The sequence below is a fragment of the Delphinus delphis genome, chromosome 9 (genome assembly GCF_949987515.2).
Source record: "Delphinus delphis chromosome 9, mDelDel1.2, whole genome shotgun sequence".
Classification (NCBI taxonomy): domain Eukaryota; kingdom Metazoa; phylum Chordata; class Mammalia; order Artiodactyla; family Delphinidae; genus Delphinus; species Delphinus delphis.
The window spans coordinates 94,924,375-94,941,200 of NC_082691.1; the positions used below are offsets into that span (position 1 = coordinate 94,924,375).

Here is a 16,826-nt window from a genome sequence, read left to right on the forward strand (position 1 = left end):
CCCTTGGTCTGAAGTGGGTGTCTTGTAGACAGTATATATAGGGTCTTGGTTTTGTATCTTTCAGCCAGTATGTCTTTTGGTTGGAGCATTTAATCCATTTACATTTAAGGTAGTTATTGATATGTATGTTCCTATTACCATTTTCTTAATTGCTTTGGGTTTGTTATTGTAGGTCTTTTCCTTCTCTTGTGTTTCCTGCCTAGAGAAGTTCGTTTAGCGTTTGTTGTAAAGCTGGTTTGGTGGTGCTGAATTCTCTTAGCTTTTGCTTGTCTGTAAAGTTTTTAATTTGTGCATCAAATCTGAATGAGATCCTTGCTGGATAGAATAATCTTGGTTGCAGTTTTTTCCCTTTCATCGCTTTAACTATGTCCTGCCCCACCCTTCTGGCTTGCTGAGTTTCTGCTGAAAGATCAGCTGTTAACCTTATGGGAATTCCCTTATATGTTATTTGTTGCTTTTTCCTTGCTGCTTTTAATATTTTTTCTTTGTATTTAATTTTTGGTAGTTTGATTAATATGTGTCTTCACGTGTTTCTTCTTGGATTTATCCTGTATGGGACTTTTTGCGCTTCCTGGACTTAATTGACTATTTCCTTTCCCATATTAGGGAAGTTTTCAACTATAATCTCTTAAAATATTTTCTCAGTCCCTTTCTTTTTCTCTTCTTCTTCTGGGACCCCTATAATTCGAATGTTAGTGCGTTTAATGTTGTCCCAGAGGTCTCTGAGACTGTTCTCAATTCTTTTCTTTCTGTTTTCTTTGTTCTGCTCTGTGGTAGTTATTTCCACTATTTTATCTTCCAGGTCATTTATCCGTTCTTCTGCCTCAGTTATTCTGCTATTGATTCCTTCCAGAGTATTTTTCATTTCATTTATTGTGTTGTTCGTCATTGTTTGCTTGCTCTTTAGTTCTTCTAGGTCCTTGTTAAACGTTTCTTTTATTTTCTCCATTCTGTTCTCAAGATTTTGGATCATCTTTACCCTCATTACTCTGAATTCTTTTTCAGGTAGACTGCCTATTTCCTCTTCATTTGTTTGTTCTGATGGGTTTTTACCTTGCTCCTTCATCTGCTTTGTATTTCTCTGTCTTCTCATTTTGCTTAACATACTGTGTTTGGGGTCTCCTTTTCGCAGGCTGCAGGTTTGTAGTTCCCGTTGTTTTTGGTGTCTGCCTCCAGTGGGTAAGGTTGGTTCTGTGAGTTGTGTAGGCTTCCTGGTGGAGGGGACTGGTCCCTGTGTTCTGGTGGATGAGGCTGGATCTTGTCTTTCTGGTGGGCAGAACCATGTCCAGTGGTGTGTTTTGGGGTGTTTGTGAACTTATTATGATTTAGTCAGCCTCTCTGTTAATGGGTAGTGTTTTGTTCCTCTGTTGCTAGGTTTTTGGCATGGAGTATCCAGCACTGGAGCTTACTAGTTGTTGAGTGGATCTGGGTCTTAGTGTTGAGACAGAGATCTCTGGGAGAGCTCTCGCTGATTGATATTACATGGGTCCAGGAGGTCTGTTGTGGAACAATGTCTTGAACTGGGTTCTCTCACCTGAGAGGCTCAGGCCTGACACCCGGCCGGAGCACCAAGACCTTGTCAGCCACATGGCTCAGAAGAAAAGGGAGAAAAAAAACCAGAAAGAAAGAAAAATTAAATAAATAAAATAAAGTTATTAAAATAAAAAAATATATTATTAAAATAAAAAAGTAATTAAAAAAAAGAAAGAAGAGAGCAACCAAACCAATAAACAAATCCACCGATGATAATAAGTGCTAAATCCTATTAAAAAAAAGCAAAAATGGACAGACAGAACCCTAGGACAAGCGGTAAAAGCAAAGCTATTCAGACAAAATCACACAAAGAAGCATACACATACACACTCACAGAAAGAGAAAAAGGAAAAAATATATATATATATTAAAAGAAAAAAGGAAGAGAGCAACCAAATTAATAGACAAATCTACCAATGATAATAAGCTCTAAATGCTAAACTAAGATAGACATAAAACCAGAAACAAATTGCATTCAGAAAGCAAACCCCAAGTCTACAGTTGCTCTCAAAGTCCATCACCTCGATTTTGGGATGTTTCATTGTCTATTCAGGTATTCCACAGATGCAGGATACATCAAGTTGATTGTGGAGATTTAATCCGCTGCTGCTGAGGCTGCTGGGAGAGATTTCCCTTTCTCTTCTTTGTTCACACAGCTCCTGAGGTTCAGCTTTGGATTTGGACCCGCCTCTGCATGTAGGTCGCCGGAGGGCAACAGTTCTTTTCCCAGACAGGAGGGGGTTAAAGGAGCAGCTGATTAGGGGGCTCTGGCTCACTCAGGCCGGGGGGAGGGAGGGGTACGGAATGCCAAACGAGCTTGCGGCGGCGGAGGCCGGTGTGATGTTGCACCAGCCTGAGGCGCACCGTGTGTTCTCCCGGGTATGTTGTCCCTGGATCATGGGACTCTGGCAGTGGTGGGCTGCACAGGCTCTTGGGAGGGGCGGTGTGGATAGTGACCTGTGCTTGCACACAGGCTTCTTGGTGGCTGCAGCAGTAGCCTTAGCCTTTCATGCCCATCTCTGGTGTCCACGCTGATAGCCACGGCTCATGCCCATCTCTGGGGCTCGTTTAGGCGGTGCTCTGAATCCCCTCTCCTCGCGCACCCCGAAACAATGGTCTCTTGCCTCTTCGGCAGGTCCAGACTTTTTCCTGGACTCCCTCCCGGCTAGCTGTGGTGCACTAGCCCCCTTCAGGCTGTGTTCATGCAGCCAACCCTGGTCCTCTCCCTGGGATCTGACCTCTGAAGCTGCAAGTCTATTTATGGGCTAAATTTCTATAAATGGACATCCAGATTATGGATGTAAATAACTTGAGTAGCTTTTGCCAAATCTTTATTGAGCATATAGCGTTTACAGTTTGACTGGTAAATGGTGGGTGACTTTCTCTTTATAGCGTGTAACACAGTATGTTAATAACCATTTGGGAAAAATTTAAATATTAGTATGAAGAACAGTCTCCTATTTCACAGCTGTCAGCAACCACCAAAGAGAAGGAGACATGGTCACTTCCATAGGCATTCTGATAACTCTGCTCCTTGCCAGTGAACATGAGATTGCTCTTGATCTCACTAGTTAATTTAATTAAATCAGGCATGGAAGGCTATTAATATTTATGGAGTTTTACATGCAAGATTAGTATTATGGAATCTCTTATAAAGCCTTTGGGAATGTGATGTACTGGGGACAGGACAGGTATGAAAGATTAGAGCTGGGTCATTTACTTTAGAAAAACCAAGGCAATCCTTGTTGTAGAGAAGGGTACAGCCCGATTTCCTTTTGCATGTTAAGAGGGTATTACGGTGACAAATAGAGATTTCTCATCAGTGTATGAAAAAGTTTTCTTCTGCCTGAGGACCATCTGGAGGTTGTGTGAGGACACATTGATTGGGGGGACAGTGAGGCTGCAAGAAAATATCAAACAACTAAATTGAGCTGAGGATTTAAGATTCGCAAGCTGGGGAGTTTTGAATGAAGACTTCAGGGAAGAAGAGAAGGGATGTGCTTTGAGAGTAAAAATAGTGTGATTTACAAGGCAGCCTGGGAGAGGAGCCGTGAGTGGGCTGGTGGAGAATCGGACTTTGAATGGGCAAGATTGCTGCTCATAGCTCCTGCTGCTGCTTCCTAGATTTCTGCACCTGTGTCTCAGGTACCACGTGAGTCAGCTGACACATGGGGCCGTAAAGCACTTAGCAGATAGGAGTTCATATCAGAACAAGTTCATAAGGACAGCTGCCAGGAACGTGCATCTTCCACTTTACAAAGCACTGAGTAAGGTGGAGTGCCACCCTCATGGAGAGAGGGATTGACACGGTTCTTAGGAACATGCTGTTTCGTACCCAAGAGTATTTTCTCTATGGTAAGTAATAAATAAGGATATGTAATGCTTTATGATTTAAGATGTTTTTATTTGATTCTCACAATAAGAAGATGATGGTAGATAGTAATAGATATTCTTAGTTCCATTTTTACACATCAGAAAACTGAGATTCAAGAGTGTTAAATAAATTCCTTGGCGACCACAGCAAGAAATAGTAGGGCTAAAAAGCAAGCTCAGGTCTTCTCAAGCTGTGCTTAGCATGCTCTCACACTGAGAAAGAGAACTTGGGCACATAATGAAGAAGGAAAATGCCAACGATGTGTTTAGCACAGGGACCTTCTGTGGAAGAGAAGAGTGAAGTAGCAAGCAATTTGGGTGACTCACTCAAACATGACATATCAAAGCTGGTGTGAATTTTGTAGATCTTCTCGTTCAACCTCTTTAATTTGTAAGTGAGAAAACAGAGAACCAGAAAGCTTAAGTAAATTTCTTAAGGTCACCTGGCTAGTTATTTTCAGAATGAGGAATAAAATTAAGGTCTTCTGATTTTCAAGAAAGAGCACATCCCTTCTCTTCTCCTTTCTACCGTACATTGCCTTTACTGGGTAGGAGGAAATAGTGGTATTGGAATTTAAGTCCACTTAAGGCAGGTGCCATTATTATACCCTCTAAAGTGCCTTCTTGGTGTACTAAATTAGGAAGTATTCAGGATATTTTGTAAATATTCAGTCAAGGGATAAAATGTTACTGGTCAGTAAGTATTGATTCTGTAGATTCTGCTTGTGGGTATTTAGGAAGGAAATAAAGAGGAAGAAGCAGGCATAATTCTCACACCCTAAGAGCTTACAATTTGAAAAAGAAAAGGGGTGTTGTAAACCTAAGAAAGTAGACATACCTTTGGGGGAAAAGCCTTAGGAAAACTTATGCTTGGTCACAAATGAGCTGAGGTTAGAGAGGGCGCATTGATATACTGGAGATACTGGAAGAGTTGGGAGGGGTGCTTTAATGGGGTTGAAAACTTTCAAGGAGCCACCCATCCCCCATGACTCCCTCCAAATGTATTTCATTTTTCTTTATTACTGTCTCCTACTTCATTTTTGTCCCTTATTGCGCTGTCCTTAATTTGCACCTGCTGTTCCCCCTCCCCCTCATAGGATAATGTCATTCACTGTTATTAAATCCACTGAACTCAAGGTTTCCCAAGTGATTCTCAAACAGGAGTGGAGGGGAAGTGAATATCAAAGTGATCTAGGGAACTTTTAAAACCTACATAGAAGGGTTCCAGATGGTAGACTGATCACAGGATTTTACCTTTTTTCCTTTCCAGACTTCCCTTGACATTCTAATAAAGATGTACTAAATGAAGTGAGTCTGTAACAATATGGATGAAGAAAAGCAGACAGAACCATTGTGCTGGGGATTCAGAGCAGAGAACAGCTCAGCTCATAATCAGCCTGGGAAAGGGGGTCTGCAGTGGAGTTGGGGGCAGTTCTGAGCTGGGAGTAGGAGGGTACAGAGAGCAGGACAGGGATGTGGGGCTGTGTTCAGCTGTGGCTGGGCTTAAGAAGGGGCTGTGAAGGGTGTTGTTTTCCAGAAAGTGCATTTACTAGGATATATTCTGGTGAAGAATATAAACTATTCATTTATAAAGAGATGGTTTTCAGCTATTTCTTTGTATGTTACAACTCACATGAAGGCTATTACTGGTTATGAGCAATCGTTACACAGGTCAGATGGAGAGGGAAGTAGCTGTATATTCTTAAAAAAAATCTCCCTGGAGATATTGATGTACCACTCCTTCACACTTCAGAGATTGATTTAAAGAAAGCTTGACTTGGATCCTTTTGTAAAATGAATAACTGCCCTCTAGCTTATATTATCTTTTAAATCCAAATTTCATTCTTTCTTTCCCTTTCCCTAGTGCCCCTATGATTACCGGTGAGGTTCCTGGGATGAAGGCACACTGTTCCCCATTCCTTCCCCACCTTTCCTCTTGGGAAACAGGAACGAGGACCCTGCAGTGCACGCATGGCCAAAGGATCCTGTGGTGGTGTTTCCACTCAGTCTTGCTCCCCAGTCAGCAAATACTCACTTAGAGCACCTGCCAGGTAGCGTGCACTGAGGCATGGTGGAGTTCTTGCCAGCCCTGTCCACATCACAGAGCACAAGGAAAAGGAAAAAAAAAAACAATTATTAAGAAAAAGATACAGTGATAACAGACTTAGAGAATGAACTTATGGTTACTGGGGCGGGGGTGGTGGTGGGATAGATTGGGAGATTGGGATGGACATAAACACACTGCTCTGTTTAAAATAGATAAGCCATAAGGACATACTCTATAGCACAGGTTTGTAATAACCTAAATGGGAAAAGAACTTGAAAAAAGAAAAGATATATGTCTATGTATAACTGAATCACTATGCTGTATACCTGAAACTAACACAACATTGTCAATCAGCTATACTCCCAATATAAAATAAAAATTTAAAAAATGATACAGTGATTTAAAAAAAAGGAAGGTGGCATCACTAGGCTAATTGAAAGGCATCTGGATTTCCCGGGGCGGCAACTGCCAGCAGGAGAATGTCCCTGGACTCTGCCCTGGCTCCACTCAGCTACCCCAGAGCCAAGGGGATTGGTATCTGAGGCTCTCAAGCCGAGAGAGATGACTTGGGGAGGGCTAAGAAACTCGTACTCACTTTCCTCTCGTAGCTTCAAAGTTAGTAGGGAGAACAGATTCTCCTCAGGGTTATAAATCTAGATAGAGTGCTTGGGAGCGAGAGAGGGAGGGTTATTAATCTGAAGTCCTGGAGGAGATGTTGTTTGACCTGATGAGTGGATAAGGTGCTGTCGGGGAGTGTGTGTTCCGAGAAGCCGGTCCCTGGAGCGCAGACTGGTAGTGGATTTCAGCTCCACCATTTGTCTGTGGTTGCTGACAAGTTTTATACCGTTTTGACCTCTGTTTTCTCGTTTATAAAACATCTGCCTTTCAGGGTTATACAGATATCTAATCAAGCTTGGAAAATACCTGGCACATAGAAGACCAGAAACTTAGTGATAATGATTATTAAGAGTCAGATGGTAATAGATGACACGCCATTTAGTCTCATAAGCAATGGAAACCATTTTAAACTTGTGAGGCCGCAAAACCAGTGGCCCATTAGTGTAGATAATTCTGCTCCTTCCACTCTCTTCTCTCTCTTCTTTCTCTTTACACTTTTCAGTATGTCTGATTCTAGATACGGCTAATGTACAATTTTTCATAACTTGAGGAAATACAAGAAGCTAGTTAGGTCAAGGAAACTCATTTTAGGAATCATTCCAGTCACACCACTCAACTTGACAATGGATTTGTTTACTTCTTCTTTTGACAAGATATTTCTCCCTCCCTCTGGTTTGTGTATTGATTGTGACTAGCTGTAGGTTTCACTCCCTATTGAGCAGTGCATTTCTGCATTAAAGTACGGCTCTACATAGTTTCTCATGCTTTTGGAGAAGTGCTATATCTGTGTCCACATTCTTGTTCAAAACGTAAAAGACGGTGTGCCCTCCCCTAAGAGACAGTGAGGTCCTTCTAAAGAAGGACAGTAGTGGGGTCAGAGGAAGGAGGTACATGAAGTCATATCTGGGCCATCCAGGGGAAGGATGTGAAGGGAGTGATGGGGGTTTATTTACTTGCTGCCCATGGAGGGTAGAGCCACAGCTCAGTCCAGAATCAGAATTGATCCAAACAAAGGACCAAGTCCAAGGATGGAAGCACTGGGGAAGATTTCTAGAAAGGACTTCATGTGAGGCATAACCCCCATTTGAGTTTGTGCATGGTGGTCTGTGCCTTCCTGGTCAAAGACTAAGGGAGTCTGCACAGAGGCCCGGGTGACACTGATGGGCCCAGTGGTCCCTGCTTTAATAGCTGTCCGGTTTTTCTCTCCTCAAGTACTGTTTCTGTGTTGATCACAATACTCACCCTTAGGAACGTGGTATTTTATTTCTTCGCTCAGACACGTGCTATGTTGCTATGCTCCGTATCTGGACAAATGATATCAATATTCATCCCTCTGTGCAGCTGAGTTGGTCTCTGGGCTCTCTGGGTTTCCCTGTAACCTCCCATAGCCTGGAAAGAGTAAATGTGGATGACTTTGCCGAATCCTCCTCACGAATAAGAAGATACTTCAAAGCCCAATTTATGGTGGATCTTTGAATATAAAGGATAATGTTTTTAGGTTTTGAACTTCATGAATCTTTACTTCAAAGACAAATTTTGGCTTAAAGTACTCTAAATTTAGTATCCCAACAAGATGAGCTTCATGTGTTCAATCTCAGTGTTCTACATACTTGAAGAGCACACAGGATTCCTAGTGCATTGCAGAGATACTATAGTTTGTTCGGCAGGGAGCCAACAGCGAACCTATAATAGATGGATTCACTGCTTTTGAAAAATGATTGCATATCAGAATCATCTGTGGAGGTTTTAAAAAATCGGATATCCAGGTCTTAACCCCAGAGATTCTGATTCAGTAGGAGTGGGGCAGGGGCAAGTGCCGAGTGTCTGATTTAAACTTCCTGACAAAATATTCTAATCCCTAGCTAGGGTTCATAATGAGTCTAACATAGATAAATGTGTAATTTCTGTATTTTTTTTGAAATTAAAAATCCTCAAGGACCCCTTGGGGCTCCAAAGGCAGCACTGGTCAAGATGATCCATAAGGGCCCTTCAGTTCTGGAATTCTAGGTTAAATTTCACAGACTCCATCCAGATTATAGTTTCTAAATACTGTTGCCACTGAAAGGAGCCAGGACTCCTTAGAAATGTTTGATTTGAGACGAGGGGCAGGAAATGTACAAAAGGAGCCTAGGTTATCATGTTAAACCAGCAAGCAGGGAAAGTACCAAAGTGTACCAAGAATCACCTTGAAGAGACTGTCAATGGGTAGAGATGGGACAATATGAGCGTTAACAATAATAACATCAATGGGTTAATACAGATGAAATGTATTTAAATCTATGAGTTCATAAAGATATTGGACCAAAAAATCTCATTGATCCCCTTTGGAGGATGCTAGGGAAACTACTCCTTATTATTCCTCATTTTGAAAACCAGTAAATAAAGACTCAAACATTTATCCTGCCTTTCCTATCCTATACAAACTGTAACTTTATGAAACAAATGATAGATGAGGGGAAATTTCTTTCTATAGGAATATTTCATTTAATAAGTGAACAAAGAATGATAAAATTACAGTGTCACTGCATCACAACTCCTAATGAAATAATGGATCGAAGAAATGCTCGCCAATGGCTGTGAACATTTTTGTAAAAAAAGGAGACTGCTAGATTTTATGTATCTCTTGCTGGAAGATGTTGTACCATCTATGCACCATTCAACCTGTGTCTGTCAAAACTCTAGATCTAATAATTTATAGGAAATACAAGGATAGAGAAACATGTTGGCATGCATGGAGATGCAATCAACAAAATCCAGATTGTGGGCAGATCTACAGAACAAACCTTACTGGTTAAAAAAGACTTAACAGACACAAATCAGTTAGTCATATATAGATCTTACTTGTATCCTTATGAGAGTAGAACAAACAAACTATAAAATGCTTATCAGACAATGAGGGAAATTTTTTTAAAATAGTTCTTTAATTTGATGATTAAAGAATTATTTTAAAAATGTTTTAAGTGTGATAACAATATTTTGCTTGGCTTTTGTGAAATTTCTTATTTTTTAAAAAATATGCTTAAATATTTTCAGAATAAAAGATATGAAATCTGAGATTTGCTTCAAAATAACCCAAGGTTAAGGAGACACATGAATAAGAATAGACATAAGAAAAATAAAAGTTTTTATATTACCTTTAAAAAAAAAAGACAGAATGAGATTTGCCACTTGATAATTTTTTAATCTAGTTGATGGGTACCTGGGCGTTTATTATGTCATTCATTCCTCTTATGTATACATTTGAGCTTTTCTCAAGTTAAAAAAGTTTGCTAACCACGTGTTAAATAAAACTCAAATCTAAAATTGTTTTCTCTTTCTTTGTAGATGGCAAGAAAGAAGTTGAAAAAGTTCACTACTTTGGAGCTTATGCTCAGTATTCTTCTGCTTGTGGTGTTTATCATCACTGTTCCTCTCTTTGTGCTTTCAGCCAGAGATTCTTTGGAATCAGAAGGTAACAAGGAACTCTGGTGTTGCCCCCTCCATATATTGCTCTTATCAGAGCAAACACCTCAGAAATGGCAGGGAAGTGATGCTTTCATATTCACTGGTGTGAACGTGTGTGTGTGTGTGTGTGTGTGTGTGTGTGTGTGTGTGTGTGTGTATTATATGTGTGTGTTGGGGACAACCTGACTCAAACTGTGACAGCACAATAGGTATTCATTGTAGGCCTAACTCTGACACTTTCATTTCCCAATTTAGCACAGCGCAGGATTCCGCAATTGGCACTTGAAATATATTTGCTGAATTTCATTGAATAATTGTAATTTTGTTAACAATAGTAATCAACAATACCCTTATATGAAATATAGTCAAATAAGTATATAATCAATTAAAGTACCTTCAGCCCAGGTTTGTTTCTTTAAAAAAATAACAGCTACCAGAGTTTTTTTTTATTAAAAGTTTATTGAACTGTTTTATTTTAACAGAAGGGCTGGATTGTGCTGAGTTATCCATGATTTCTTATCTGGGCTTCAGCTAGGAGCAGCTTCCTAGGTGGGGCACGTGACGAGGGGCTAGTGTGTTGCCAGAGGAAAACCTTTGCCCCCTCCCCCTACCTCATTTTCAGTCACACCACTTCTACTTCTGTGGGAAGTTAGATTAAATAATCTCAAAGGTTGTTCAGTTCTTAAAATTCTATGATCCTGAAGATGAAACTAAAACCCTTATGCGGAAACTGGCACAAATATAAAGTTCTATTACTCCACCACATTTGAATTGGAAACCTTAGTGAAAAGAAAACTTATTAGAAGCCTCATTGTTTTGTCTTAATATTGTTATTAGCTTATTGTAGAGTGCCCTAAAGAAATCTAACATCCTTATGTTAGAATGCAATAAATGTGCCTTCTTTATTTTACTGACTTAAAAAAAAAATAATTTATTTATTATTTTTGGCTGTGTTGGGTCTTCATTGCTGTGTGCGGGCTTTCTCTAGTTGTGGCAAGCAGGGGCTACTCTTTGTTGTGGTGCGTGGCCTTCTCATTGCGGTGGCTTCTCTTGTTGTGGAGCATGGGCTCTAGGTGTGCGGGCTTCAGTAGTTGTGGCACACGAGCTCAGTAGTTGTGGCTCGTGGGCTCTAGAGCACAGGCTCAATAGTTGTGGTGCATGGGCTTAGTTGTTCCACGGCATGTGGGATCTTCCCGGACCAGGGCTCGAACCTGTGTCCCTGCATTGGCAGGCAGATTCTTAATGACTGTGCCACCAGGGAAACCCTATCTAACTGATTTTTAAGTCTGAATCCATCAATCAGCTGGCATAGATTCTAGCTGCCAGTTTCTAGTTTGGTGGCCTCCCTTTACATTTTTTGTCCTATGAGGTTTTACATTTGTATAAGAATACCATCACTCAGAAGTGTTCCTTGTCAAGGGATTGCCTGTTGACTGAGCAAGGAGAATTGAGGTTACTATGATTAGGGTAACATTCAAGAGAACAACATATACTGCACGTGATCTGTGTGCAAACGTTTCGTGAACCAGCTGCCTGGGTGGAAGTACAGGACCAAAGCAGAATGTACAGACATCTCTGTAAAGGGCCATATACTTAGTACTTCAGATTTTGTGGCCCATACGGTCTCTGTCCTAACTACCTAATTCTGCCTATAATAACAAAAGCAGCTAGAGACAATACATAAAAAATCTGGGTGTGGCTGTGTGACAGCAATATTTTATTTACAAATCAGGCTGTGACCTGATTTGGTCCACAGGACATAGTTTACCAACCCCTGGAGTAGAGAAGGTAGATTTAGTTCCCACTTTGGTGAGCTTCCAATCTAATGTTGGAGTCCAACTCCTTGCTCTTGCATGCACTGTCTCATAGGGGAGGGCCTTGCTGGTAGAAGGGGATGGTGCAGGTATATGTAGAGTTAAATACAGTCAGCAAGAACAAAATGAGGCTTTATACAGTGAATGTGCACATTTCAGGGTCATAGAGTGAAGCCCAATCAGTAGTGGAGTCCATATAATTGGAGGTGTTGAGAACTATGAGGGTATCAAATGCCTGTGATATTAATTCTGTCATCTTATGTTTGCTTTTGGGATTACTCCAGATCCTGGGAAAAGTACCACTCCTGGTCCTGCCGAGTGCCCAGTGGTAAATGAATTGGAACGGATAAACTGCATCCCTGACCAGTCACCAACAAAGGTTTGACTTACAGACCTTGTTTTCATTTAAGAGTTTATGCCATTGGATAAGGGTTTGTTTTCTTTTTTTCTGTTTGTAGCCCCCAGAGTTGTTTATTGTTTGCATTGCAATTATTGGTGGCTCAGGAAAAGAAATCCTGTATTCATGCTTATATGACAGCTCAGCCTTGGGAGAGGAAGAACTAGAAAATTTCCTTGTGTTGACAGATTCAGCAAATAAAAGTACATGCTGTCCATTTAGATTTGAATTTCAGATAAACAATGAATAAATTTTTAGTGTAATTATGTCCCGTGTAAGACTTGGGACTTACTTATACTAAAAGTATATTTGCCTTTTATCTGGTAACTCTACTTGGTTACTAGTTCTCTCTGACTCTGTTTCTGACTGTTTCTTGGCCTCTCTCTCTCTTTTTTCCTTACACAATTCTAAAAGATTATCTAGGATCTACAATAAAAAATCATCCATAGGTATAAAACAGTATTTCAAATAAGGATAAAGCTTCAAGAGCCAAGTTTTGAAGGAAGAGGTAATAAATACCAGATTAAAGATAGTGCAGGCATCTGGGCATTTACTTTTGGGCAGTGTTTCCTGACCATCACCTGAAGTCCAGCTGAATATATGATTATAAAATGCATTGCACACACCATATCAGTCATGTCTCGTGTTGAGAGTGAAGAAAGACAACATGCAGCCTTCTGAGTGAAGTCCACTGACCTGAAATGGCAGATTTGTGTCAGACACAGAAGGGATGCTTGCTGCATGCGATTCTTGGGCATGTGGCACTCTCACATTATCTCTGTAGCCATCCTATTGTTCACGGGCTGGAATAATCTGTGATGTTCTTGAGAGTTACTATTTTGGTTTGTCTAAAGGTCCTAATACCAAAAGACATTTTATTTCTGCATTTTGTTTTCTTTCATACTTCTGGAGGCTAGAAGTCCAAAATCAAGGTGTTATTAGGGTTGGTTCCTTTTGAGGGCTCTAAGGAAGAATCTGTTCCATGCCTTTGTCCTAGCTTCTGGTGACGGCCACAATCCTTGGCGTTTCTTGGCTTGTAGCTACATTACTCCATTCTCTGCTTCCATCTTCACAAAGCATTCTCTGTGTGTGTCTGTGTTCAAATTTCCCATTTTTATAAAGACACAGATCACATTGGATTAAGGGCCCACCCAACTCCAGTATGATCACACCTTAACTAATCACATCTGCAACAATCCTATTTCCAAATAAGATCAAGTTCTGAGGTACTGAGTATTAGGACTTCAACATATCTTTTCTGGGGACACAATTCAGCCCATAACTTGGACAGAGTCACAGAATGTGAACTGTGGAAAGTGAGAATGGTTACACAATTTGAGCCTTTGGTATTGATTGAAATAGCATAGATGCTGAGTCAGAGAGAACCAAGACGGCAAAGAAATAACAGATGAGAAATCAACCGTAGTGATAAACTGGGGTTTTGGGGAAGCTGGAAGTTAAGGCAGAAAAAAAGAACTAGAGCCAGATAAATAGCTTGGAGTAGAGAAAATGCCTGGGAACTGTAGTTAGGAGCAGAGTGATTGGACAAAACTAGTCAGGAAGCTCAGAGGCTATGTTGAAGGCAAGAGAGAGCACCAATATGGTAAATAGTCAAGGATCAGGAAATCCCCAGGACAGGACACAGCAGTGAGAGCACAGAAGGGCATCAGCCTGGACAGCAAGGCTGCCAACGTGGGAAGGACTCCCAGTTAGAGCAGTTCATCAAACCAAGACTATTGCAGCATTCAATCCCCTTCATCTGGCGTCTTACCCTGACTGAATGAATGTAACTTTCTCTTGGATTAATGAAGAGACATGCCTGCTTGGAGTAGGAAGAAATGTGTCTGAACAGAAAAGGTGGATTCAGATTTTGGAAGACCTTGGATTTCGGGTAGAGGAGGTTGGCTTTTTATGTGCTACGTAGCAGCTAGGAGCAGCCACTTAGGGCTGAACGAAATCACAAAATGGGAAACCAAGCAGAGAGAGAATAAAAGACAGAAATAAAGGAAAAAGAAGATAGAAAAGAAAAAAAAGCACTTCAGTATGGGGCCAAATGTCATAAAGTTTGGTATTTTAGATGATAGGTTCAATAGGTAGAGGAGATAAGCTAAGTAAATACATAACTAGAATGTAAAACAAAAATTTATACGATATAAATGAAATACTGTGTGGATCACAAAGCAGAAGAGATTATTATCAAGGAGAAGGTGACAGTCTGGAATTAATGATAAGCAGGATTTTTACAGAGATGAGAGGAATGGAAAGTGAATTCAGGATAGAGGAGACTGCACACAAAGTGACAGAAGAGGAAGTTGTGGGGCACATACATGACATATTGAATGGTCCCATATGGCCAAGATACAGGATGGGTGCCAGATGGCATATAATGTTTAAGACTATAAGGTAGTTTGGAGCTTGATGATAGAGGACCATTCATTAATGTGCTGCTTTGCCAATAGGAATGGGAAGTCATGGTCTAGATATGCTGTACCTAAACAGGATGTTTCCAGAAAGTTGATCTGCACCCATTTACTTGCCCCTGTCATAGTGTGCTAGGAAACTACTTGCTCAGAAGCCCACCTGGAAGACTAATGCATCCTCAGTCTGTCCACTTTCCTGCAACAGCCCATCTTGTTGTTGGCTACGTGAACTTCAGATGTCATTATTGCCTCAGTAATGCTTCTTTGCTTTTATAATAAGGCTGTTTAATACTGTGGTATCAAGATTGTAGTTCAATAAACAACCTTTGCCTTTTTTCTAAATGTTATACCCAAGTGAATTAATCTATGACCTTTGCATTCATTCACTGGCCTGCTCCTCTTTAGTTCAGCCAGAGAGAAATACTCTGGGAGCACTTTCAGTGACCTGGATTTTCATAGAAGGTATTTCTTAGGTATTTTGTTGTGTGTTCTAAGTATCCTGGGTGCCATATGCTAATCTAAAGTATTGTTGAGAGGCTGATTCAATGGATAATGTTGTGTATATGTATATAATATGTTTGTTGAAGGAAAGTATATGGCTATGTGGAGGAGGGGAGTGGGAAGAAATTATGAATATGACACTAGGCTAGGCAGAATGTTTTACTGCTGAGGCCATCGCTATATCATTTTATCATTCCTCTCCTCTGGGATTAAAGAACTAAGAGTATAAATTTCCCTTCAGATGATTCTTTGTTGTAAATTCCATTGTTTCTTATCCCAGTAAAAGGAGGGAATTCTCTGTCTAAAACAGGACCCATAAAGGCTGTGGAGAGACACTGGACAGTACAGAAAGAACAGGATGGAGGGATACAGGGTTAGAGGAGCCAGCACCTAGGACAGGATGGCTGGCAGGGCTGAATGAGCAAGGTCCACTGTGGTCCCATTCCCTCCAGTGGCAGGAGATGGCTAATTCTGATTCACTCAGGCCAACTCTCACTGCACCTGGGACACTTCCTTTTCACGTGTTTGCATTTGTCCTTGCAACTTTGCTTTCTGTCTTTTATAAATGCTGCAGTTGCTGAGGTCCTGAATTTTTTTTTAATCTTAGATATGCTGCTTCCTAATGACCTAATGATGCACATATTCCAAGGCATGTGTAGTCTTATCAGTAAATTATTTTCAACTCACTCTGATTTGTACACATTTCTTGTTTGTGTTATTCTAGATTCTACTTCTTATTTTTATTATACATGCTGCAAGTATCTTCTGCTGTCATGAGGCTGTGTTCACCTATTTTATGCTGTCTTGATGAACAGATATTTTATATTTTAATGGAGTCAAGCTTATATATTCCTATATTACATCATATCTCAAGGAACAATACCAGGAAGATTAAAAGCCTAAAGGCAAAAAAGAAAACTTATGACTTTAAGAAGAAAATAGAAGATCTAATATAATAATAATTAACTTATTTAGTTTAAATTTATTTCTGTAAATTTTCTTGGATTTCTACTTACATAATATTATGTCAGAAAATAATGATAACTTGGCTTCATCCTTTTTAGTTTTACAAATTTTCTTTATTTTCTTGTCTTATTAGTCTTGTAGTGTTAGGACCTCCAATATATATTTAATTATAAAACAACATAGGCATGGTCACCTACTCTTTTTTTCTGATTTTAAAAGGAATGTTTCTAACATTTCAGAGTTAGTGAGATGGATATTATAGGCTTTAGGTATCTACCCATTATCCAACTAAGGAACTTACTTTATATTCCCAGTTTGCTAAGAATTTTATCATGAATAGGTGATTAATTTAAATGATTGTATTGTGTACTTCCTTTAATAAGTTATGAAATATTATACAGTGGATTTTCTAATAGTAAAGAATCCCTGTGTTTCTGGAAGAAACACCACTCGCTTATTATTTATTTAATATGCTGCTGATTTCCATTGTTAAAATAGCGTGCTCTTTTCTTTTAGGTTTTTGCATTTGTATTCGTGAATAAAACTGGATTCTAGTTTTCCTTTTTCTCTCATGTCTGATTTTGATATAAAATACTTCCTTTTTTGTTTCTTCTCCTCTCTCTCTAAATGTTAAGAAGCATTGGGGGTTGGAGGAGAAAGGGACTCCAGTGGAGCAGAGCTTGACTAGGTCATAAGCAGTGTCTTCAGCATCT

The 16,826-nt window shown here is 40.0% G+C and overlaps 1 protein-coding gene across 2 annotated transcripts in view; it reads left to right on the top strand.

Annotated features, from left to right (window-relative positions):
- MGAM (maltase-glucoamylase) overlaps positions 1 to 16,826 on the top strand; it is a 138,198-nt gene that overhangs the window by 51,103 nt on the left and 70,269 nt on the right. For both annotated transcript variants that reach the window (XM_060021020.1, XM_060021019.1), the window contains exons 2-3: positions 9,896 to 10,022; positions 12,114 to 12,208. In XM_060021020.1, coding sequence (XP_059877003.1) covers positions 9,896 to 10,022; positions 12,114 to 12,208 — 222 coding nt within the window. The remainder of the gene's footprint in view (positions 1 to 9,895; positions 10,023 to 12,113; positions 12,209 to 16,826) is intronic.